This window comes from Ciconia boyciana, chromosome 4 (assembly GCF_034638445.1).
Source record: "Ciconia boyciana chromosome 4, ASM3463844v1, whole genome shotgun sequence".
NCBI classification, from domain to species: Eukaryota; Metazoa; Chordata; class Aves; order Ciconiiformes; family Ciconiidae; genus Ciconia; species Ciconia boyciana.
In genome coordinates, this window is record NC_132937.1 from 5780088 (window position 1) to 5804733 (window position 24646).

The 24646-nt window shown below is 41.7% G+C and overlaps 1 protein-coding gene across 2 annotated transcripts in view; it reads right to left on the reverse strand.

Moving 5' to 3' along the window:
* Positions 1–2239: 2239 nt before the first annotated feature.
* Positions 2240–24646, reverse strand: part of LOC140650474 (protein Hook homolog 3-like) — a 131160-nt gene continuing 108753 nt past the window's right edge. For both annotated transcript variants that reach the window (XM_072858748.1, XM_072858747.1), the window contains exons 16-22: positions 24497–24584; positions 11974–12008; positions 10840–10922; positions 8180–8280; positions 6960–7064; positions 6758–6829; positions 2240–3417 (exon numbers count right to left, since the gene is read on the reverse strand). In XM_072858748.1, the coding sequence (XP_072714849.1) occupies positions 3277–3417; positions 6758–6829; positions 6960–7064; positions 8180–8280; positions 10840–10922; positions 11974–12008; positions 24497–24584 (625 nt within the window). In that variant the 3' untranslated portion in view covers positions 2240–3276. The remainder of the gene's footprint in view (positions 3418–6757; positions 6830–6959; positions 7065–8179; positions 8281–10839; positions 10923–11973; positions 12009–24496; positions 24585–24646) is intronic.

Genomic DNA, 24646 nt, shown 5'->3' on the forward strand with positions numbered 1-24646 from the left:
ACTGATGCTTGCCACCTGCATTGAAGAGAACCATCCACACAGTAACTGATGTGTGCAACAAATATTAAGAGTGAATGCTTAAGAACAAAGAATGAAATCCTATAGGTTACCATTAAAACATAGAATAAATGACCTCCTGGAAGTAACCAGACTGTATTTAGAGAATTTTCTACAAGGTCCTAGCATACTTTTAGAGGTTTAAATGTAACACAAATTCTGGGGAATACAGAATTTCTACAAATTTGGAAGTTCTCAGAGAACAAAATATTTATTTGGTCTTACCTGACAATTATTATGAGCAGCAGTGAAGCATAGATTCAATATTGCTCTTTTTTGCTCCTACATATACAGTATTGCAAAGCTGATTAGGATTTTTTTTCTTGGAGAGAACCCAGGAAAGCACTATGGTATCTAATCTTGTGGGAAAAGGAGGAGGGGAAAACTCCTCAAAACAAGACAAAACAACAGAGACCCAAGAGACAGAAAAGTAAAAGCCAGAAGGAAGGTTTCTAATGAATGTTCAGTGTATAACCTGTAAGAGCCTTTGTGACTGAAGCCTTAGCAAAACGGTAACACAAATGATAAAATAATAAGAGCAAGTGGTTTTATTCTAGTGTGGAGACTGTATTTGAGTTTCTTTTAGACACATTAAATTAATGGCAATAGTAAACTGAATTAGTAGACAAATCAAGGAGATAAAACCTCCTATTAAAGTCTTGGTATCCCTTTCTTTCACAAATAGATTTTGGCAGTTTGGTAACAGACAAGAAGAGCCAGCCAGCCAAAAGTAAAAAGATCATTTTAAATATTCCTGGGTTTTTTCCTTTGGATGATATATAAATGCTGTGTTGTCAATCATGAATGTTAAATTCATTCAGAAAAATTATTATATTTGCTCCTTTGCACAAAGAACAATTGTGGTAGACAAACATATACATCAGCGCTAAGACTTCAGAAGACATTGTTTGCATTGCTGGAAAAAAAATGCAAATGAAAAAGGGTAAAAGTTCTTCAAACACATATTGAATGCAGGTTTTTAGCCTGGATTTGATATGAACAGCTGATGCTTTAAAACAGTTTCTATAAATGCCACTGTCCTGGTTTCAGCTGAGATAGAGTTAATTTTCTTTATAGTGGCTGGTGTGGGGCTATGTTTTGGATTTGTGCTGAAAACAGTGTTGATAATACAGAGATGTTTTAGTTGTTGCTGCACTAGTCAAGGACTTTTCAGCTTCCCATGCTCTGCCAGGTGCACAAGAAGCTGGGAGGGGACACAGCCAGGATAGTTGATCCAAACTGACCAAAGGGCTATTCCATACCACATGACATCATGCTCAGTATATAAAGCTGGGGAAGAAGAAGGAAGGGGGGGACATTCGGAGTGATGGCGTTTGTCTTCCCAAGTAACCACTACGCACGATGGAGCCCTGCTTTCCTGGAGATGTCTGAACACCTGTCTGCCCATGGGAAGGAGTGAATGAATTCCTTGCTTTGCTTTGCTTGGGTGCGCGGCTTTTGCTTTCCCTATTAAACTATCTTTATCTCAACCCTCAAGTTTTCTTACTTTTGCTCTTCCGATTCTCTCCCCCATCCCACCAAGGGGGGAGTGAGTGAGCGGGTGTGTGATGCTTAGTTGCCAGCTGGGGCTAAACCACGACAGCCACTCATCTATACCTATCCTTTAATTCAAGCATGCTGGTTTTAAATGATCCTTTGCCTTTTCCATGATATGTGTAGATTAAAATATATCTTGGGATGGTTAAAGTAAAAGCTATTGTGTGTTTTATCTGAAAGGATATATTAAAAGTAAAAGCTTTCACTGGAGAAAGTATTAAAATAATGTAAAAAAGATAAATGTATAAACTAGACTATGCATATTAGGAGCAAAACAGATTAAATAAAAAGTTCTTTAAGATGAAATTGCCACAAAATGCATGCTTGTGAATCTCTTCCCTGAGCAAATGTATTACAACCAATGATCAGATGTGCTTTGTGTCCAGCACCATCAATTACTTGAAATAAATGATAGGGAGAGTTAAGAATTACTCAGGGGATGCTCAGAACTTTGTAGGACCAGGGCCTAAATTAATAATAGGCACCCTCATCCATTCCACTGACCAACAAAAAGGTGCTACAAGGGTGAGACATTACTAGACAGTTACATATTTAAAAGTTAGTACAATAAACAACAGTCAATTTTCAACAGTTAGCAACAAAGAAACTTGCCTCAAGAAGCTAGTACCATTAGTAAGGTAACTGATATAATCATCCTCTGAATTAATATGTTAAAAATAGATCTTTTAGTAGGGGATAACAATTTGACTACATTAACCTCCACACTACACATTTGGACCTCAATGGATTGATCTATTATGTACTGTTAGTCCATAATTACAAAAGTTTAAAATAAATGCCTTCTTTTAAATGAATGATGCTGTAGCATACTAAAGCATTTTGAATATTTTAAAACTTTCTTTTATATTTATTTATATGTGCATATACACACACACACACACACACACACACACAAACTTCAACATGAGTGGAAGAAACCATTTGAAAACATTCTCCTGTCAGCAAACATAACAGCAGCTGATAAACAAAAGCAGATAGGAACCATTTTTAGGGAAGAATAAAAGAAAGCCTGCAAAAATTCCACTTCCCTACTAAATGCCAAGCATCAAGAATAGGAGCAACTTCTGTATGTAGGAGAAGATGGGTGGGGGGTTAAGGTTTTTTTTGTTTGTTTTAGGGTTTTGTTGGGGGGGGTGTTGTTTGCTTTCTGCTTTTTTTAACTCATAAACATCCTAAATGAGATAGCAAAGGATGCGGCTAGGCTACTTTCATTGCCAATATTAAGTTTTTTGGCTGCAAATACATTTCACAATAACATTATAGGATAATAATACATGTAGGCACAAATATATCAACTGTGACAAATTTGTTTGCTATACAGCCTATGTCAGGCTTTTCATATGAGAAAAGGCTTCATAGAAATTTTAAAGATCCCATTATTATACAACATTTTTCTAGATTTTTTTCAAAACTTTTGCACAATCAAAAAGGCAGAGAGAGTAAGTGACAGAGACTCCAAAAAACATGAACAAAATACATTAGAACAATGAGAAACCATGATAAAACCCCTTTTTGAACTGAGAAATAACAGTGGTTACAAGGGACAAAGAGATAGGATACTGGTTGAGTTTCCAGAAATGTCATGTGCAACAGAAGTGGCCTGGATCACAGGGCAATTTTCTTTCTAAAGGCAAGGCTTCTTTACCTTGCTGTTGCTGGCTGGACATAACCAGGGTAAGATCTCCTTGTGCTTGTGGCTTGCCTTTGTCTAGCCAGGAAGGACTGTCCTGAGCCTGTACTAGCCAGTCTGTCTTCTGCTGCTTTTTTATGCAGAGTCATTCCCTATAAAGAGAAACTTATCAGTGAATACCAATAAATAATGATGAACAACTAATTTACAATTTATTATTTCTTCTTCACAAATACGAGCTAACCTGATATGAATTTCAAGCATTATATTTTCAAGAATGGGGTTAAGACATTCTTCCTGAGCCTTTTCAATGAGTTCACTTTTTATCATCATGCAAGTTTGTAGTAAATCTTGAGGAAAAGGACTCCCAGTGTGCCAGGTCTTGAATGTGTATTTCCACACATGAACACATGGTGCTATGACAAACCTTTTGGAAAGCCACCCCCACCCCCACCCCCCCCTCGGAAGTTGAGCTAGAAGAGTACTTCTCAATTGTATTCACCCTCTGTGAAAATACTAACTTAATAGAAGTGGTGGAAGCATATTTTGGTGCTGGTGGATACCAAGCTGAACATGAGCCAGCAATGCATCCTTGTGCTAAAGAACGCCGACAGCATCCTGGGTTGCATAAGAAAGAGTGTTGCCAGCAGGTCGAGGGAGGTGATCCTTCCCCTCTACTCAGCACTGGTGAGTCCACATCTGGAGTCCTGTGTCCAGTTATGGGCTCCACAGTACAAGAGAGACATGAACATGCTGGAGACAGTCCAGAAAGGGCCCACAAAGATGATTAAGGGACTGGAGCATCTTTCATACAAGGAGAGGCTGAGAGAGCTGGGATTGTTTAGCCTAGAGAAGAGAAGGCTCAGGGGGGATCTCATCAATGTATATAAATACCTGAAGGGAGGGTGCAAAGAAGACAGAGCCAGGCTCTTTTCAGTGGTGCCCAGTGACAGGACAAGAGGCACTGGGCACAACCTGAAACACAGGAGGTTCCCTCTGAACATAAGAAAACTCTTCTTGACTGTGATGGTGGTTGAAGACTGGAACAGGTTGCCCAGAGAGGTTGTGGAATCTCCCTCCTTGGAGCTACTCAAAACCTGTCTGGACATGATCCTGGGCAACTGGCTCTAGGTGGCCCCGCTTGAGCAGGGGGGTTGGACCAGATGATCTCCAAAGGCCTTTCCAACCTTAGCTATTCTGTGATTGTCTGTTTTTGAGAGAATCTGTGTCTTTAGCAGAAGCTATGAGCTATGAAATATTCCCACTGTTGAATGGCAGGGAAAAGAAGAAAATTGCATGCTGACTGGAAGACCCTGACCAGTATGAGCTGATAGAAGCTATGGTGGGCTGTGGATAAAATCAGAAACTAACTAAAAGGAAGAAGCAGGTGAAGCTATCACTAATCATCTTCATCCACATGAGAGTCAGGCTACTGAACTATATCTCAGCTCAGCCTTGTCTTCTGCTTACCAGTGGGACCAACATTATGTAGTTGGACAAGGGCACCAGGTCACCTGAAAGTGCCTTCAATACCAAAAAGATTCAAATGCTCTGTTTAAACACCATTTTACTTTCCTACTCATGAACATAGCAGGAACATAAAACAGCAAGAAGGAAACTCTTCCAAGGGAAGACAGAGTGAAATTATTTAACCTCTATGATGAAACAGATGCATGTTACAGGGGGGGTCAGGGACTCCTATCAGAAGAACAGTTTCAAAGCAGCCTGTGGTGGGTTGTCCCTGGCTGGATGCCAGGTGCCCACCAAACCCTCTTTATCAATCCCCCTCCTTAGCTGGACAGGGGAGAGAAAATATAACGAAAGGCTTGTGGGTCGAGATAAGGACAGGGAGATCACTCAGCAATTACCGTCACGGGCAAAACAGACTTGACTTGGGGAAATTAGTTTAATTTATTACCAGTCAAAATCAGAGTAGGATAATGAGAAATAAAAACTAAATCTTAAAACACCTTCCCCTCACCCCTCCCTTCTTCCCCGGCTTAACTTCACTCCCAAATTCTCTACCTCCTTCCCCCCAGCGGCGCAGCGGGACGGGGAATGGGGGTTGCAGTCAGTTCATCACACGTTGTCTCTGCCACTCCTTCCTCCTCAGGGGGAGGACTCCTCACACTCTTCCCCTGCTCCACCGTGGGGTCCCTCCCACAGGAGACAGTCCTCCACAAACTTCTCCAATGTGAGTCCTTCCCACAGGCTGCAGTTCTTCATGAACTGCTCCAGCGTGGGTCCCCCATGGGGGTCACAAGTCCTGCCAGAAAACCTGCTCCAGCATGGACTCCTCTCCATGGGGTCACAGGTCCTGCCAGGACCCTGCTCCAGCGTGGGGTCTCCACGGGGTCACAGCCTCCTTTGGGCGCATCCACCTGCTCTGGTGTGGGGTCCTCCACAGGCTGCAGGTGGATATCTGCTCCACCATGGACCTCCATGGGCTGCAGGGGGACAGCCTGCCTCACCATGGTCTTCACCACAGGCTGCAGGGGAATCTCTGCTCCGGCGCCTGGAGCACCTCCTCCCCATCCTTCTTCACTGACCTTGGTGTCTGCAGAGTTGTTTCTCTCACATATTCTCACTCCTCTCTTTGGCTGCAGTTGTGCAGGGGTTTTTTGCCCCTTCTTAAATATGTTATCACAGAGGCACTACCACTGTCGCTGATTGGTTCAGCCTTGGCCAGCGGCAGGTCTGTCTTGGAGCCAGCTGGCATTGGCTCTATCAGACATAGGGGAAGCTTCTAGCAGCTTCTCACAGAAGCCACCCCTGTAGTCCCTCGCTACCAAAACCTTGCCACGCAAACCCAGTACTCAGCCACACCCTATCAAAGGTAAGTCTTGAACACATTTGCTGAAGGTGAACAATTTGCTGCAAAAAGGTCCAACACTGTGTGATTGATATACAATTCCCATATGCTTTGAATAGTGTAAGTGAGGCTTGACCCTGCACTCACCCATTTTCATATGTAGTGAACAGAATGAAAGAACCAAATATGTATAGCTTGGTAAATGCCACAAGAAGAGTATCAGGTGTCCACAAAACTACCTGCATTGTCACTCTAATGAAATAGAAACAAGCAGAAGATTGGAGAGGGGGCAACAAAGAGAATTAATTTGAGTATTAGAAGACAGTGTAACTAAATGTCTGAAATTACAAAAAAGAAAACTGAGGCTTCCTTCCCCCCCCCCCAAAGTGATGCTTCAGGTTTTGAAACTTGAAAATAACAACCACCTTGGTTTTCTGTATTCTGAACTGAGGCTTACTTTGCTGTTTTTCAGTATGAACTCTGTCAAGCCTTTACAAGTTTATTGTTTTCCACTAGGGGTTAACTGTTATATAATGATAACTAAAAGAGAATGCTTTCATCTGTATATATATTTGAAAATACTTTATACACAAAAATATAAATAAATGAAGACCTTGATAGACACCACAGAAACAACTAAGATTAACCTTTTTATCGTTTTTAAGTTTGGAGATTCTTACCATATTATACCAGGCACTAACAATAAACTTCTCTTCCATTTCTCTTTGACTCTTTGTTTTTTCATATTCTTTCTAAAACAAAACAAACCCCATATATTTAAAATTGTTTAACTGCAGAGAACAGTAAATATTAGAGAAGCACAGTCTATACCCCAAAATGAGGAAACACAAAAGATCTACTGTGAAACATGGAGATTATTACCTCCAATGAATGGAACATTCTGTCACGTTCCTGCAACTGATTTTTCAGTGCCTGAATCTCAGGAGCTGCACCCTGGTTTTGTTTAGGATCTAAGGTGCGGATAACCTGTGAGAGGAAAACCACAGTTTGTTTTTAATTCAATGTTGGAAAAGGCATCAAGGTATTATAACCACATAAGGCAGATTAAGAGACATAGAAGTAACTTAAAACATGTCAATATAATAAAGTAAAATGACATTTTAAAATGTCAAACAAAAGAATGCTTAATTTTAAAAGGCTGACATATAATACAAACACATCTCTCCTCTAATAAGACAGAGGCTCTAAATTGTCAACCAGGATGATGGAGACTATCTCTAAACAACAATCATGAAGTGTCACACATTATTTGAAATGTGCTCTAACAGGACTGTCAAACAAAAGTGTTGATAGGAGGAAGCAAGACCTCGGAGGTTCAATATCTTGGACACAAGGAAGCAGTTCCTACCCCCATTCTGCACTGCCATGGGGCCAGAGCATGTGAAACCTTTCCTTGAAGCCTTTTTCTCTTTATAGCTAAGGATTACCTGCTACCCCTCAACTCACTCCTCACTGTGAACTCAAGGACTACTTCTATCTGGAAAGAGGCTGTGATTCAGGGATCTGGAGTACCAGTAATGCAAATTTTAGAAAGTTCTGCTACAGCCAAGAAGAATCCATGGCAGTGCATGTGTGATGAAGTTTCTGCCACTAAGTAAGATGAGGGGAACAACTAACTACATTCTTATGCGGCACCCATCAGAGGCAGCATTTGAGTGCTAACAAATACTCAAGAACAATTCCGGTAAAGGCCGAGGTTTTTAAGTTTGTCCTAGAAAATAGCTGAAAAAACTTTTAAAAACATGTGAGCCCTAGCATGGACATGACTTCAGCCAAACTGCATCACTCACTGATGAGCCTGGAAGAACTTCCACCAAGAAACAGGTTATCATAACATCAGGAAGGGGTTAACACCATCTCTGTGTTATTCATTGGCACTTGTGACTCTTAAGGAGCTTTGTCTGGTAACTCTAATATAAATCTGTATCAGTGGGGTACATATGTGTACAGAAGTAGTACAAAGGGTTTTGGTTAGATAGTAGTCACAAGTATAGATACTTAATTTAGTTTTATTCCTACAGAGTGAAAATGTGGTACAGCCTGTTAGGGAAGGATTGTTAACTTGGAACCCAGACACTTACACTTTTGGCCTTTTCCAAATACTTTTTGTATCGTTCTTCCATTTGCTTCATTTCTTCATCTTTTTTCCGCAAAGCTTCTTGTAATTCTTCAATTTTGAGTGCTTTATGTCAGGATTAGAGGATAAAATAATTACATTAAATTTATTTACATGCATTTAAACAGACATTAAACCCACAGCTAGGACTTTATTTCAGTTAAGAAAAGCTTACATAAGGAATGAAAAATGCTTATTGATGCAGTGGAAACAATAAGTTTAATTCAAAACCTCAGAAACACATATGAAAAATGGTATATTGTAGGTCAAATGAACAGAAGTTTAACAGTCCTAAGTGTCAACAAGATTCTTGCTCATATCTGCCCAAAGGTAATAATGAACAAAATTCTTCAAAATTGTGACATGAAAACACTCCAGTTATGTTTTCTTCACATCATCGTCAAGAAGTGATGCAGACCAACAGGACAGTTTCACTGTACATCCAATTTCCTGTGTTGATTTAAGAATGTGCCAACCACTACTACTTGTGCAAGCTATACATCCTACTTGCATCTCAGAGAAAGATCAAATTTGTCACCATTGATCAAATAGTATATAACATTGGAATCTGGTTCTCAGACAAAGATAAATATTTGACAACTCTTAATCTATCTGTTTTTTAACCTAATTTTTCAATTTTCATTTATGTTTGTCTTATTTACAATTTTCTCTCTAAACATAAGGAAAACACTAAGATGATGACTGGGTAAGATTTCTTCCACTGATCTGTTACAGAACCAATTGCAGGTATTCATCAAGACTATAGAATCTGTTTTTCAAAATTTTGTATAATTCTGGCACAAACTTCTTGGCCATAATTCAGTCCAGTTAAAAGAATCCAAAGAAACAACCCACACACCATTTATCCTATTCATGGAAAGAAAGGAAGAAGTATAACTACTTTAACTGTTTTTGTCATATCAAGATAGAAGCTCAGCCCAAGGTTTTTCACAAACAACTTGCAATTCAAGTAAGCCAATCAGAGAAGTCTGAATATGCTCTAAATTTTAGAGGTTAGGGACTCAGAAAACCAGTCCCCTTTCTGCCCTGTCCCCCACAACTGAGGCATGTTCAGTATAGACGTATTACATACTCATCAACTACTCAGCTCCTGAACTTCATCTCCAGTTGTCTTATAAATTTCTAAAATGTGGAATTTTGTAACATGTAATAGTGTTCTGTGGTTTTAACTGGAAACTAATGAAAATTTATTGGATCTAAAATTTACCTAATGATTATGTAATCATTAGGTAGCTGGAAAGCTGCCCAGCTGAAAAGGACCTGGGGGTGTTGGTCGGCAGGCGGCTGAATATGAGCCGGCAGCGTGCCCAGGTGGCCAAGAAGGCCAATAGCATCCTGGCTTGTATCAGAAATAGTGTGGCCAGCAGGACTAGGGAAGTGATTGTCCCTGGGTACTCGGCCCTGGTGAGGCCGCACCTCGAATACTGTGTTCAGTTTTGGGCCCCTCACTACAAGAAAGACATTGAGGTGCTGGGGCGTGTCCAAAGAATGGCAACGAAGCTGGTGAAGGGTCTAGAGCAGAAGTCTTATGAGGCCCAGCTGAGGGAACTGGGGTTGTTTAGCCTGGAGAAAAGGAGGCTGAGGGGAGACCTTATTGCTCTCTACAACTACCTGAAAGGAGGTTGTAGTGAGGTGGGGGTCGGTCTCTTTTCCCAAGTAACTAGCGATAGGACAAGAGGAAATGGCCTCAAGTTGCACTAGGGGAGGTTTAGATTGGATATTAGGAAAAATGTCTTCACTGAAAGGGTTATCAAGCATTGGAACAGGCTGCCCAGGGAAGTGGTTGAGTCACAATCCCTGGAGGTATTTAAAAGACATGTAGATGTGGTGCTTAGGGACATGGTTTAGTGGTGGACTTGGCAGTGTTAGGACTCAATGATCTTAAGGGCCTTTTCCAACCTAAATGATTCTATGATTCTTCTAATGAATACCGAAATGATATTTCAGTCTTCCCAGACCATTTAATGAATAGAATTGCTTTGGTGCTTCCAAGAGAAGCTGACATTGCTACTTGACAAAAGTAAGAGACAATGTATTATTTACCAAGACTAGACAGTATAAAAAAGGCAAATGCTGTAGCCATCAGTGATGTACCCTTCAGTTGTTTACAACTGGGTGCTGAGGTCTTGCTGTGATATGATCAAAATGGCCCAAAAGCTACATTCTCATTGACCAGTGTCCAAAAACTTTCTCAAGTTATAGCACAATTCCACTCTGTAATCTGAAAACATATTGATGTAACATATTGGGAGTTAAAATAACATGGAGGTGGCAACAAGGACCTTTAAACATAAGATGTTAGAAGACATAATACTATTTTCAGAAAACAACAGTTGTGAACAACTGAGTTTAAATGACAGATGATCATTCTTTGCCACGGTGGGCTCTAAAATGTGATCTGCTGCATCTCAAGAATTAGTAGCATGTTTTTGGTCATTATAGCTTTCAGAGTAATTAACACCGCACATACCACTACCACTTGAAACACGTTTTGTTTTTCTTACAGCTTTTATAGATATTAAATGAAATATTAATTAAAGATCATTCCCTGCATGCAAAACATTTTACAGTTAAAAGAAATGGAGTGCATATCAGAAAACTCACAACTGTTATTACATCTTGGTTCCAAATCCTCAATAATAGCTCGTTTCTTCTGTAGCTCATTGTTAGCTTCATGGAGCTTCTCACTGTTACAAACCATAAAAGCACATATTATTTTTCCAATACTCTTATCCTCCTGAATGAACATTAAGTGATAAAAAAACCCAAACCCTCAGAGTATGGTATATTTCTGGGAGTATAGTTGACTTGGCTGTGAGGCATGAGGACAAATGACAAGTGGGTCAATGTCTATGGGAATGTTTATAAAATATACTAAAAAGCACTACCATGTATCATAGAATCATAGAATTGTTTAGGTTGGAAAAGACCTTTAAGATCATCGAGTCCAATCGTTAACCTAGCACTGCCAAGTCCACCACTAAACCATGTCCCTAAGCACCACATCTACATGTCTTTTAAATACCTCTAGGGTATTTAACCCTAACCTTAACCCTAACCCTAACCCTATGCAGAGTTATAAAACCAGATAGCTCCATTCTCAGCCCAGACTTATATACTTACTTTAGAATTTATAAGAAATTGTACAAAGCATGTTTGAAGTGTATAATATCAATAGCTGTGATAAGATTTGGGAAGAATGGCTTACACCCCCCCCAAGTTCTAGAGAGACTATACTTTCTAGTAAGCCAGTTAACAAGCAAACAATTCTTTAAGTAAAACTTGCAGTTTAAAAAAAGTGTAAAATTAAGAGCAGTGCAGAAATAGTAGAACAGAAAGATCACACTCAATAAAATGTTATCTTTCAGTCCATAATGTATACTAAAATGTAAAAATGTAAATATTGTTTATATTAAATTGTTTTCCTCAGAACAACATTAATTATTCCTCTTAACTTAAGCTTTACACAATTTTAAATCAAGTTTTCTAAGCACCAGAAAATGGTGGCTCTTTCATAACTCCTTTTAATTTGGCAAAGGCTTTCCATAAGAAATGAAAATAATGCCTCAGTAACAGATTCTCTACATATTCCTGAGCTATCTGCATTTCTCTTCTTTTAGATCTCTCTCAAATGCACTACTGCCTTCCCACTGCTGTTAATGGCTAAGCACCTGCTAAGCATATGGAAAGCAGATAATTTCATATGGCAAGCAAAATATGGAAAGTTTTATTACTTACAGATGCTCTTCAAGTTTCTTTTGCAGAAGCAGCGACTAAAATAGAAAGTTAAATGTGTCAGTTATTTTAATACGTTATGGTGCTTAGTATAATTGCAGTTATATTAAAATATATAATTTCACAATTATAACCAGAACACAGCCATTTAATGTCACCCATTTTTAGGTCATAATTGTATAGCAGTTTTCTGTAGTTGTCCTTTCCTTGATAGCTGTGGACTTTACCAAAATCAGAATGCCTTATAACTTCACAAATATTTTCTTGGAATTGGATCAATATATGAGAGATCCATTAATGACAAAATTATATTATTTCAGTTGTTTTCATTGCTTTTTGATTCAGTACTTTTGTAGATTAGACTCAACAAAATTATTTAAAATTAAATAGTGGAAAATTTGCTTGAAGAGCAGTCCAATGCATCAAAGCAAATTCACATAAAGACTTGAGGTAAAATTCTGTCCCCACAAAAATTAGATGGAGTGCCACTGACCAGAGCACAGCAGAAATTTTATCCTCAATTGCTCTGCTTTTCTCTGTTTTCACATCTTTGCCTACAAATACATAAATATAATACACCTTATGGTGTTCTGATTTCTGGCTAAGTCACATTTGAATAAGCTCTTGGCAGGGGTGATGGTGGTGGGGAGCTTCAAAGTAAATTTTGGTTTAATCATAAACTCACTTTATATACAGTGAGCATCTTTTAAAATCAAAACCATAAATGCCTATAAAGAAAAAGTAGTGTTAAGTAAACAGAAAGCCATACTCACAATAGCCTTGAGCAGAAACCCATGCCAGGAAACAGAGATGACATATTAGCATAAAACAAAAACAGCAACCAACAGAAGAAACTATTTAGTAACTCATGAACAGAAAAGCTTAAAGCTATGCATTTTTTTCCAGACATGCACATTTTTCTTACTTCTCTGTTCTCATTAACAGTTTCATCCTGTCACATATTCTGGAGAGTTTAGGAAAGCTAGTAAAAATTATCCATACTGTGTTCAAGTATATGAATGCTTTTCCACTTTCACGCATATGCAAACATCATACTCAAACCAGAATTTCAAAGGAAAGCAATTGCTGTTATGAAAAGCAATTTTAACATTGAAGTCCCATTAGTAGCTGTACTGGTTTTGGCTGGGATAGAGGTAATTTTCCTCATAGTAGCTAGTATGGGGCTATGTTTTGGATTTGTGCTGAAAACAGTGATGATAATACAGGGATGTTTTCGTTATTGTTGAGCAGTGCTTACACAGAGTCAAGGCCTTTTCTGCTTCTCACACCACCCCACCAGCAAGTAGGCTGGGGGTGCACAAGAAGTTGGGAGGGGACACAGCTGGGACAGCTGACCCCAACTGACCAAAAGGATATTCCATACCATATGATGTCATGCTCAGCAATATAAAAACTGGGGGAAGAAGAAGGAAGGGGGGACGTTCGGAGTGATGGTGTTTGTCTTCCCAAGTAACTGTTACGTGTGATGAAGCCCTGCTTTCCTGGAGATGGCTGAACACCTGCCTGCCAATGGGAAGGAGAGAATGAACTCCTTATTTTGCTTTGCTTATACGTGCAGCTTTTGCTTTCCCTATTAAACTGTCTTTATCTCAACCCATGAGTTTTCTCACTTTTACCCTTCTGATTCTCTCCCCCATCCCATTGTGGGGGGAGTGAGCAACCAGCTGTGTGGTGCTTAGCTGCCTCTCCGGGTTAAACCACAAGAGTAAAAAGCAGCAGAAAATAGGTAGTCTGTTGGGCTGCAATCAACATGTAGAGATAGATGTATTCTGCTTGAGAGATTCTGAATTGGTGTTATTTTAACACGGTTTAAATAAAAGACTTAAAATATTGGATATTTAACTCAGAGACTGCCTTTTTAGTTTGCATTTGTCCAGTACCTGTTATAGTGGAGTCCTAGTCTGTGACTGATACTCCAAAGTGCTATCACAATATAAAATAAAATCATCAACAAAATTAATTCATTGTTCTTCCTTTACATATTTTTTCAAGAAAAGTTTAAACACAAAGTAAATACAGAAAATTTGTATGCAATCCAAGAAAATTTTTAGTTGGAGTTTAACGACTTCAAAATTTAATTTTAAACCACATTCCTGGGTTGTGCTGTTTGATTAGTTCAAAGTTGGATTGTCTTTTACACTATGAATAAAGAGGGTAGGAGGTGTCCTGGTTCGAGATGGGATAGAGCTAATTTTCTTCCTAGTAGCTGGTATAGCGCTGTGTTTTGGATTTAGGATAAGAATAATGTGATAACACAGTGATGTTTTAGTTGTTGCTAAGTAATGCTTACACTCGTCAAGGACTTTTCAGCTTCCCATGCTCTGCCAGGTGCACAAGAAGCTGGGAGGGGGCACAGCCAAGACAGTTGATCCAAACTGGCCAAAGGGCTATTCCATACCATATGACGTCATGCTCAGTATATAAACTGGGGGGAGTTGGCCGGGGGGTAGCGATCGCTGCTCAGGGACTAGCTGGGCATCGGTCAGCAGGCGGTGAGTGATTGCATCACTTGTTTTTTTTTTCCTTTGTTTTGTTCCTCCCTCTCTGTCTTGTTGTTTTCCTTTTCATTTCAAATTATTATTATTATTATTATTATTACATTTCTATATATACATTTCCCAATCATTAAACTGTTCTTATCTCAATCCATGAGTTTTCTTACTTTTACTCTTCCGATTCTCTCCCCCATCCCACTGGGAGCAGGGAGGGTGAGCGAGCTGCTGTGTGGTGCTTAGTCCCCGACTGAAGCTAAACCACAACAGTCCTTTTTGGCGCCCAATGTGGGGCACGAAGGCTTTGAGATAATAACAGATTAACCAGAGCATATTAAAGAATTTGGATCTGTTAATAGTTGTGGGTCACGATATTGATTCATCTGTTCTCGATATTGGTTTACCTGATCTGCACCATGCTCATTTTTTTGCTGTTCATGTTAAAGACTGGTGTTCGTTTTTGCAGTTTGCTGTGCTCTGCAGTAATTAGTGATGTTTTGCCTGCGAGATTTGTTATTAAAACAGTGACCTTGAGCTTAATTTGGTATCTGAGTTTTGTACTGAAGCCATTACTGTACGCCGGGTACCACGTCGTGGAGACATTTAGCAATTATACTTCTTCCTCTGAGAGGTTTTTAATGGAGGAAATACAGAATGGCACCTTCTCTATTTTCTTCTACAATGTTTCCTCCTTCATTACAATAACTTTTCAGTATCTTGAACATCCTTGGGTAGTTAAGATCCTTTTATTGGTATTGCTTGGGAATCTTGTTTCGGTTTTGTCCAAGATTAGTAAGCAATTTAAGAATATCATCCAGAGATCTGCCCCAAGGCTGGATAGTTATGAGTGGCAGGGTGTGTGGGATAGCATGGGCAAACGCCTAGGACAGTGGGCACCTCCAGTGTTTTGGAACCTCACCCCTGAACAAGTGCAGAATCCTGAAAAATTAGTAGAATATTTGGAAAAAGTATGCTGTCACCCTGGCAATTCCAAAGAGACACAAATCACTGCAATGTGCTGGGGCCTGGCCCATGCCTACCAAGCCCTGTTCAACACTATTCAGTACCCTCCCTCAAGGGGAAGAGAAGGTCTCTGGATCTGACGACAAAGTGAGAGGCACCACAGCTACTCCAACCCCCGCTGCGACAGATACTGCGGTTGCTCCATTCCCCATGACAGGCACTGCGGCTGAAACAGGGAACCAACCCGTGCCTGTATCAGTTGCCCCTATACACAAGAAGAAATCTTGGAAGTGAAAGTCAGCTCCTTTAGAAAGGGAGGATGAAAAAGAAGGGCCATCACAAAGAGAGGCAGAGGAAGAGGAAGAACTCATAAACGAGACGGAAACCACCCGATCCCTATCCCTGAGCGAGCTGCAAGATATGCAAAAAGATTTCAGCCATCGTCCAGGCAAGCACGTTGTCACCTGGCTGCTCCGATGCTAGGATAACAGGGCCAGCAGCCTCGAATTAGAGGGTAAGGAAGCCAAACAGCTGGGATCCCTTTCTAGGGAAGGGGGCATTGACAAAGCGATTGGAAAAGGGGCACAAGCCCTCGGCCTCTGGAGGTGACTCCTGTCAGGTATTAAGGAAAGATATCCCTTCAAGGAAGATGTTGTATACCGCCCAGGCAAATGGACCACCATGGAGAGAGGTATCCAGTACCTGAGGGAATTAGGCGTGCTGGAGGTGATTTATGGTGACCTGAACAATGAGCATTTATCCAAAGATCCACATGAAGTCCAGTGCACATGACCCATGTGGCGGAAGTTGGTGCGGAGCGCACCATCGTCGTGTGCCAACTCATTGGCAATACTGACCTGGAAAGATGGAGAGGAACCAACGGTGGATGAAGCGGCTAGCCAACTCCAGGAATACGGAGAAAGTATCTCTTCCTCCCTTGTCTCAGCTGTGGAGAAACTGTCCCGGAAGGTCCAGCAACTCAAAGAGGATATGTCCTACTTTCTACCTGTACGGACCAGTATCTCAGCTATTAGGAGTCTGCGTTCCTCTGCTCAAGAGAGAGGATATAGAGGGTACACACCATGGGCCACCCTGTGGTTTTACCTGAGTGACCACGGAGAGGACATGAGGAAGTGGGATGGAAAACCTACCTCGACCCTAGAGGCACGGGTACGTGAGTTGCAAGGAAAACAATCACCAAAGGGGGTTCTTCCAGGAAAATTGCTGCTCCGGTTTCCAGTGGACAGTTCCCCAGGCAGAGTAAAAGGGCTGATCTTACTTCTGATTTTAATGAAGAAACTCGTGACTCGTATGTACAAGAAGTGGGTAATGAATACTATGACCAGGACTAGAGGGGCCCTGCCTCCAGCCAGGTGGAGGAAAGGGACAACCGGGTTTACTGGACTGTGTGGATTCGATGGCCTGGAACATCAGACCCACAGGAGTATAAGGCTCTGGTGGACACTGGTGCACAGTGCACCCTAATGCCATCAAGCTATATAGGGCAGAATCCATCTGTATTTCTGGAGTGACAGGGGGATCCCAACAGCTAACTGTATTGGAGGCTGAAGTGAGCCTAACTGGGAATGAATGGCAAAAGCACTCCATTGTGACTGGCACAGAGGCTCTGTGCATCCTTGGCATAGACTACCTCAGGAGAGGGCATTTCAAGGACCCAAAAGGATACTGGTAGGCTTTTGGTATAGCTGCCTTGGAGATGGAGGAAATTACACAGCTGTCCACCCTGCCCGGTCTCTCGGAGGACCCTTCTGTTGTGGGGTTGCTGAGGGTCGAAGAACAACAGGTGCCAATTGCTACCACAACGGTGCACCGGAGGTAATATCGTACCAACCGAGACTCCCTGATTCCCATCCATAAGCTGATTTGTTGACTGGAGAGCCAAGGAGTGATCAGAAAGACCCGCTCATCTTTTAACAGTCCTATATGGACAGTGCAAAAGTCTAATGGAGAGTGGAGATTAACAGTAGACTACCATGGCCTGAACGAAGTCACGCTGCCACTGAGTGCTGCTGTGCCGGACATGCTGGAACTTCAATATGAACTGGAATCAAAGGCAGCCAAGTGGTATGCTACAAGTGATATCGCTAATGCGTTCTTCTCAATCCCTTTGGCAGCAGAGTGCAGGCCACAGTTTGCTTTCACTTGGAGGGGCGTTAAGTACACCTGGAATCGGCTGCCCCAGGGGTGGAAACACAGCCCTACCATTTGCCATGGACTGATCCAGACAGCACTGGAACAGGGCGAAGCTCCAGAACATCTGCAATACATTGATGACATCATTGTGTGGGGCAATACAGCAGAAGAGGTTTTTGAGAAAGGGAAGAAAATAGTCCAAATCCTGCTGAAAGCTGGTTTTGCCATAAAACAAAGTAAGGTCAAGGGACCTGCACAGGAGATCCAGTTTTTAGGAATTAAATGGCAAGATGGATGTCGTCAGATCCCAATGGATGTGATCAACAAAATAACAGCCATGTCCCCACCAACTAGCAAAAAGGAAACACAAGCTTTCTTAGGCGTTGTGGGTTTTTGGAGAATGCATATTCCAAATTACAGTCTGATCGTAAGCCCTCTCTACCAAGGGACCCAGAAGAAGAACAATTTCAAATGGTGCCCTGAGCAACGACAAGCCTTTGAACAAATTAAGAGATAGTTCATGCCGTAGCCCTTGGGCCAGTCCGGGCAGGGAAAGATGTAAAAAATGTGCTTGACACCGCAGCCAGGGAGAATGGCCCTACCTGGAGCCTCTGGCAGAAAGCACCAGGGGAGACACGAGGTCGACCCCTAGGGTTTTGGAGTCAGGGATACAGACGATCCGAGGCCTGCTATACTCCAACTGAAAAAGAGATATTGGCAGCATATGAAGGGGTTCAAGCTGCTTTGGAAGTGGTTGGTACTGAAGCACAGCTCCTCCTGGCACCCCGACTGCCGGTGCTGGGCTGGATGTTCAAAGGGAGGGTCCCCTCTAGACATCATGCAACTGATGCTACGTGGAGTAAGTGGGTGGCACTGATCACACAACGGGCTTGGATAGGAAACCCCAGTGGCCCAGGAATCTTGGAAGTGATCATGGACCAGCCAGAAGGCAAAGATTTTGGAATATCGCCAGAGGAGGAGGTTACATGTGCTGAGGAGGCCCCACTGTACAATAAAATGCCAGAAAATGAGAAGCAATATGCCCTGTTCACTGATGGGTCCTGTCATCTTGTAGGAAAGCATCGGAGATAGAAAGCTGCTGTATGGAGTCCTATACAACAAGTTTTAGAAACTGCTGAAGGAGATGGTGAATCGAGCCAATTTGCAGAAGTAAAGGCCATCCAGTTGGCTTTAGACATTGCTGAATGAGAAAAGTGGCCAGTGCTCTATCTCTGTACTGATTCATGGATGGTGGCAAATGCCCTGTGGGGATGGTTACAGCAATGGAAGCAGAACATTTGGCAGCGCAGAGGCAAACCCATCTGGGCTGTAGCATTGTGGCAAGATATTGCTGCCCAGGAAGAGAACCTGGTTGTAAAAGTACATCACGTAGATGCTCATGTACCCAAGAGTCAGGCCACTGAGGAACATCAAAACAACCAGCAGGTGGATCAGGCTGCTAAGATTGAAGTGGCTCAGGTGGATCTGGACTGGCAACATAAGGGTGAATTATTTATAGCTAGGTGGGCCCATGACACCTCAGGCCATCAAGGAAGAGATGCAACATATAGATGGGCTCGTGATCGAGGGGTGGACTTGACCATGGACACTATTGCACAGGGTAGCCATGAATGTGAAACATGCGCTGCAATCAAGCAAGCCACGTGGTTAAAGCCTCTGTGGTATGGAGGGCGATGGCTGAAATATCAATATGGGGAGGCCTGGCAGATGGATTATATCACACTCCCACAAACCCGCCAAGGCAAGCGCCATGTGCTTACAATGGTGGAAGCAACCACCGGATGGCTGGAAACATATCCTGTGTCCCATGCCACCACCGGGAACACTCTCCTGGGCCTTGAAAAGCAAGTCCTGTGGCGACATGGCACCCCAGAAAGAATTGAGTCAGACAACGAGACTCATTTCCGAAACAAGCTCATAGACACCTGGGCCAAAGTTCATGGCATTGAGTGGGTATATCACATCCCCTATCATGCACCAGCCTCTGGGAAAATCAAACGATACAATGGACTGTTAAAGACTACACTGAGAGCAATGGGTGGTGGGACATTCAAACATTGGGATACACATTTAGCACAGACCATCTGGTTAGTCAACACTAGGGGATCTGCCAATCGAGCTGGCCCTGCCCAATCAAAACTTCTACGTACTGTAGAAGGGGATAAAGTCCCTGTAATGCACATAAAAAACATGCTGGGGAAGACAGTCTGGGTTACTCCTGCCTCGGGCAAAGGCAAGCCCATTCGTGGGATTGCTTTTGCTCAAGGACCTGGGTGCCCTTGGTGGGTAATTCGAAAGGATGGGGAAGTCCGCTGTGTACCTCAAGGGGATTTGATTTTGGGTGAGAATAGCCAATGAACTAAATGATACGATGTTAATTCCTATATAATACTGTATGTCATCACTTTTATGGTTGCTACATGCCTTATCAATGGTATTACAGTAAGAATCACCCAGATTAATGAAGAATGAACTCTCATGAAACCAAGCAAAGTGCAGCAGTGATGGAACCAGAACTGGCTTCAGCATGCAACATTCCAACACCACACACCATCTCTCCTGCCCAGAAGGACTGTTATGACAGATGGAACCCAAACTCATGGACTAAATGAACCCAACAGACATTTTAGAGGGATGGCCCATAGACCAAGGGAATGATACCTGTGTGTATATTTCAAAAGACAGGGAAAGTGGTGGTGATTAATTGGAATGTATTGGAAAGGGTAGAACCTGGGCATGACATAGATGGTATAGAATAAGGGGCGGATACTGTCCTAGTTTTGTCTGGGATAGAGTTAATTGTCTTCCTAGTAGCTGGTATAGTGCTGTGTTTTGGATTTAGTATGAGAATAATATTGATAACACACTGATGTTTCAGTTGTTGCTAAGTAGTGCTTACACTAGTAAAGGCCTTTTCAGCTTCCCATGCTCTGCCAGGTGCAGAAGAAGCTGGGAGGGGGCACAGCCAGGATAGTTGATCCCAACTGGCCAAAGGGCTATTCCATACCGTATGACGTCATGCTCAGTATATAAACTGGGGGGAGTTGGCCAGGGGGGCAGCGATCGCTGCTCGGGGACTGGCTGGGCATCGGTCGGCAGGTGGTGAGCGATTGCATCACTTGTTTTTTTTTTTTCCTGGGTTTTGTTCCTCTCCTTGTTTTCCTTTTCATTACAGTTTATTATTATTTTTTGTTCCAATTATTAAACTGTTTTTATCTCAACCCACAAGTTTTCTTACTTTTGCTCTTCTCATTCTCTTCCCCTTCCCACCGGGACCAGGGAGGGTGAGCAAGCGGCTGTGTGGTGTTTAGTTGTCTGCTGAAGCTAAACCACGACAGAGGTAAAATAACACAAGTGACCAAGGAGGTAACATAACTCGGTGACTCCAGAGTTCAAACAGAGCTATAGAACTTTACAGTAGCTATGGAGCTGCAGGTTTTGGTCGTTTGCTTTTTTCCTTTTCCAGTTTTTCTAAGAAATATAACAACAAATTACACACTCAGAGGAAGGGACACCCTGTTGGCCTCTCCTAGGGCTGTCCCAGGAGAGCATCAGCCCCATGGTCCAGGCATGGAATCCATCAAGATGAGTCAATGCTGGAGCACCTTTCGGACTGAGGGGGAGTTTCTGCCTAGGGGTATGGGACACATTATGGGGAAAAAACATTTTGGGATTGCACAGGACTTATTACGGGATGTTCAGGGGATGAACCAAAGGCAGGAAAAGGAAGGGGTTTAGGTGATTTGGGGAGGAACAAATGTGGGAAAATAGCAGGTACAGAGATAAAATGGGCCTGTCGCATGAAAACAGTGTCTGGTCAGTACACTTGTCTGGCCATGCCCTGTACCTGATCAGCGCAGTCTGTGTTATCTTATTAAATTCCATTTCTAACTCTTTCCCTGGGTGAGGAACTTTATTCTGTGTGCATGTGTGCGTATGGGGATCTGAGTGCCAGTGACTGGAGTGAGACCACAGGTCACAGGGGCTCGTGTGCCTGGGTGCCAGCAACTAGAGTGACCAGAGTGAGTGAAATCCAATGCCAGCCACCAGAGTGGGACCAGGAGCCAGAGCACCTGCGTGCCCATAGCGTCAGCAACTGGAGCCAAGTATGGTGGCTGTGTGAGTGAGTGTGTGATTGCTAGCGAATATCAAGCTGGACTAGCCAGCATGTAGATGAAATGACCTGGGAGCCAGGAACGTATGTGTTTGTTTTTCTCTAAGGGTGAGACTGGCTATTGGGGGACCAGAGGAGTCCTGGCCCCTGCACCAGCAACTGGAGTGGGCCTGCAGCTTCAAGGGCTCTTACATCTGGGTGCCAGCAACTGGGGAGACTGGGATCCAGGGGCCAGCTACTGGTCAGACTGAATGTCTGAGCCCTGCTGCTGAAGGCATCTACATTATATATATATACATATATTTGCACTAGTGGACCTCTATCCTGCTCAGCCAGAGAGGGGAGCAGGATGAGGCCATTGGTGCTGTCTGTGTTCATGTGAGTGCTCTGTGTGTCTGTCTGTGATCTGTGTGGCCAGCCATGTGTATATGTGTATATGTGGTATATATGTGTGCTCTGTGTGCTTGTGCTTACTGGTAATACATCTTTAGCCTCACTATTGGTTGGACCTGGAGACATGGAGCTATGGCAGCTTCATGTCTCTCGGGCTGATGGATCTGGCCTGATGTCCCCTAACAGGTTTAACAGGTTAGCCCCTGCTTTGAGTAGGAAGATGGACCAGACATCCAGACCCCTAAAGGTACCTTCCAACTTAAAGTATTTTATGATTCTACATTTCCTTTTCTTCTCATTTAAGAGTACATGTAGGCAAATATTCAGAATCCAACAAGATAGGTCCATGGGGGTAGTGCCTATATATCACTGCTGGTGTGGTCAAATTTATACTGAAGCTAGGAATGCAGCTGGTGCATCATGAGCTTCAGCTCTGCCTGGTACCCACAGCAGGCTGTACAGTTCCATGTGAAAACCTGTGCTGGCATGGTCTTGCTACTAGCAGAACCCAAACCAGCTCAGATTATACCTACATGGGCTGTAGTCAGTCCTTTAAGCACACTGTAGACATATCTTAAATCACTGTCTAAACCAAAGCCTCAAACAGGGCCAGATTTAAAATTACAATAAATAAAGGTATATTTGATTAGACTGAGATTATTTACAATACTCTCCACATCTGAGAATAGCTTTCATAAACACATTGCTCAAAAAGTAAATCACAAAACAAAGCTTTATATGTCAACTGCTGAAAATAACAAAACTCATGAGAAAAAAAATTATGTGTCTTTTCAATAAATGCTTTCTCTGGGTTTCTAAACTGTAAAAGTGAAGTTTCATTTTCTGGTACATAAATATAATAGGCTAGGTGTGTTTTAAGAAATATCATCATAAGTTTTCAGGCGAATGTTAAATTTAGCAATATTACAATCAAACTTGTCAAATGGAACTGCTAAAAATTCCTCTGTCTGTATTCACCAATCCTTAATTTCAAGCATATTTAAATGCATTCCTTGACAAGACAGGGTGAAATCCTGACTCCACTGAAGTAAACAGAGGTTTTCCTCTTGATTTTCAGTGGGACCATGATTTGCCTTCAGCTCCCACAACTCTTCTTGCCAGAGTGGAGCTGAGACCAACAAAGATCCTTTTTCTGAGAGATTAACAGCATGTCAGTAAAGTTGTGTTATTCTTCATGTCAATACCAAAATATCAGTGCTCTGATCTCACTGGGCTAACAAGGCAGGAATGTTTATGAGAGCATGAGAAAGGTGGAGACTTAGCTGACTGAATTACTTAGGCTGTTGCACTGCTGAGGAAGCCCTAAGATTTCTCAGCCTTTCGTACACGGATAACAGAATCAATATCAGTTGGGTTGGGCTTTTTGAGACTTCCTACGCCAAAATGATAGTGATAGTGTTAGTAATAAGGGTTCCACTCAACTGGACACTATTAAATGGTGCTCCTGTTAAGGGTGCCAAAGATCAACGATTCTGTTGAGTCTGTTTACCACAAAACATGCAAGGAGTATATCCAGATTTTAATGACCCTGAAAAATTTGGTTTTGACCTGTAACCAAGATAGCAAAGAATATCATGGAATGACATAATAGTATAGACCCATTTTAAAATGAATTATAAGTTATTTCTTAAGAGCATTTTTCTAAATAGGAAATCACTGCTTTCAGGACAGTTCTATAGCTTCTACTCTCAAATAAGAGAGGTGGCAAATAAAATTTTCAGTGGAAGATTAGAATTTGTGTTCCCACACTAACCCTGTGACAATGTCTTTATTTTAAATATTAAAATGTACAGTATCTAGGTATACAGAAATAGAAAATATTGCACTGTGTCAAAGGACTGCTCATTTGACTTTTTTAGTTTTGGCTTGCATGACATCTTGCATTAGAGTTACACATTTATATCAGCAATTACTGGGTTTCCACTGGCAAGAAAGGTATTTACTACCATGAAGAACCGTTAAACAAAAATACTTTGGGATATTTTACTAAGAAATGGAAAATCAATGTATCCTTAATTTCCTATAAATGTCTCTATTCTAATTACAGATTTTTAAATAATGCTGAGTTTACTACTGGAATGGACACACTGAAGGGGAAAAAATTATTTAATTCCTTTTCTACAAAGAAAGGGTTTTTTTTTATTCTAGACAAACATTTCATTTTACATTTCTCATTGAGAAAAATACAGTTTAAATGTAAGGCCATAACAGCACATATGGAAAGCTACCAGAAATCTCCATCTGCATTATTTCTTCATGATGTAACAAGCCGGAGATATTATGTAAAGCTGAAAGGTAGGATAATAGCAATTACTTGAACACAAGTTTTACATACATTTCTACTTACATCTTCAGCTTTTGAACCTTGCTCCTGAAAAGACTTCTGTAGTTCTTCAACCTGGGACTGTACTTCTAGCAGTCTCTGATTTACCAGCCTAGGAAATAGATAAAACTTTATTTTTCAGAAACAATGAATTACAGCATGATGAAATCCAAG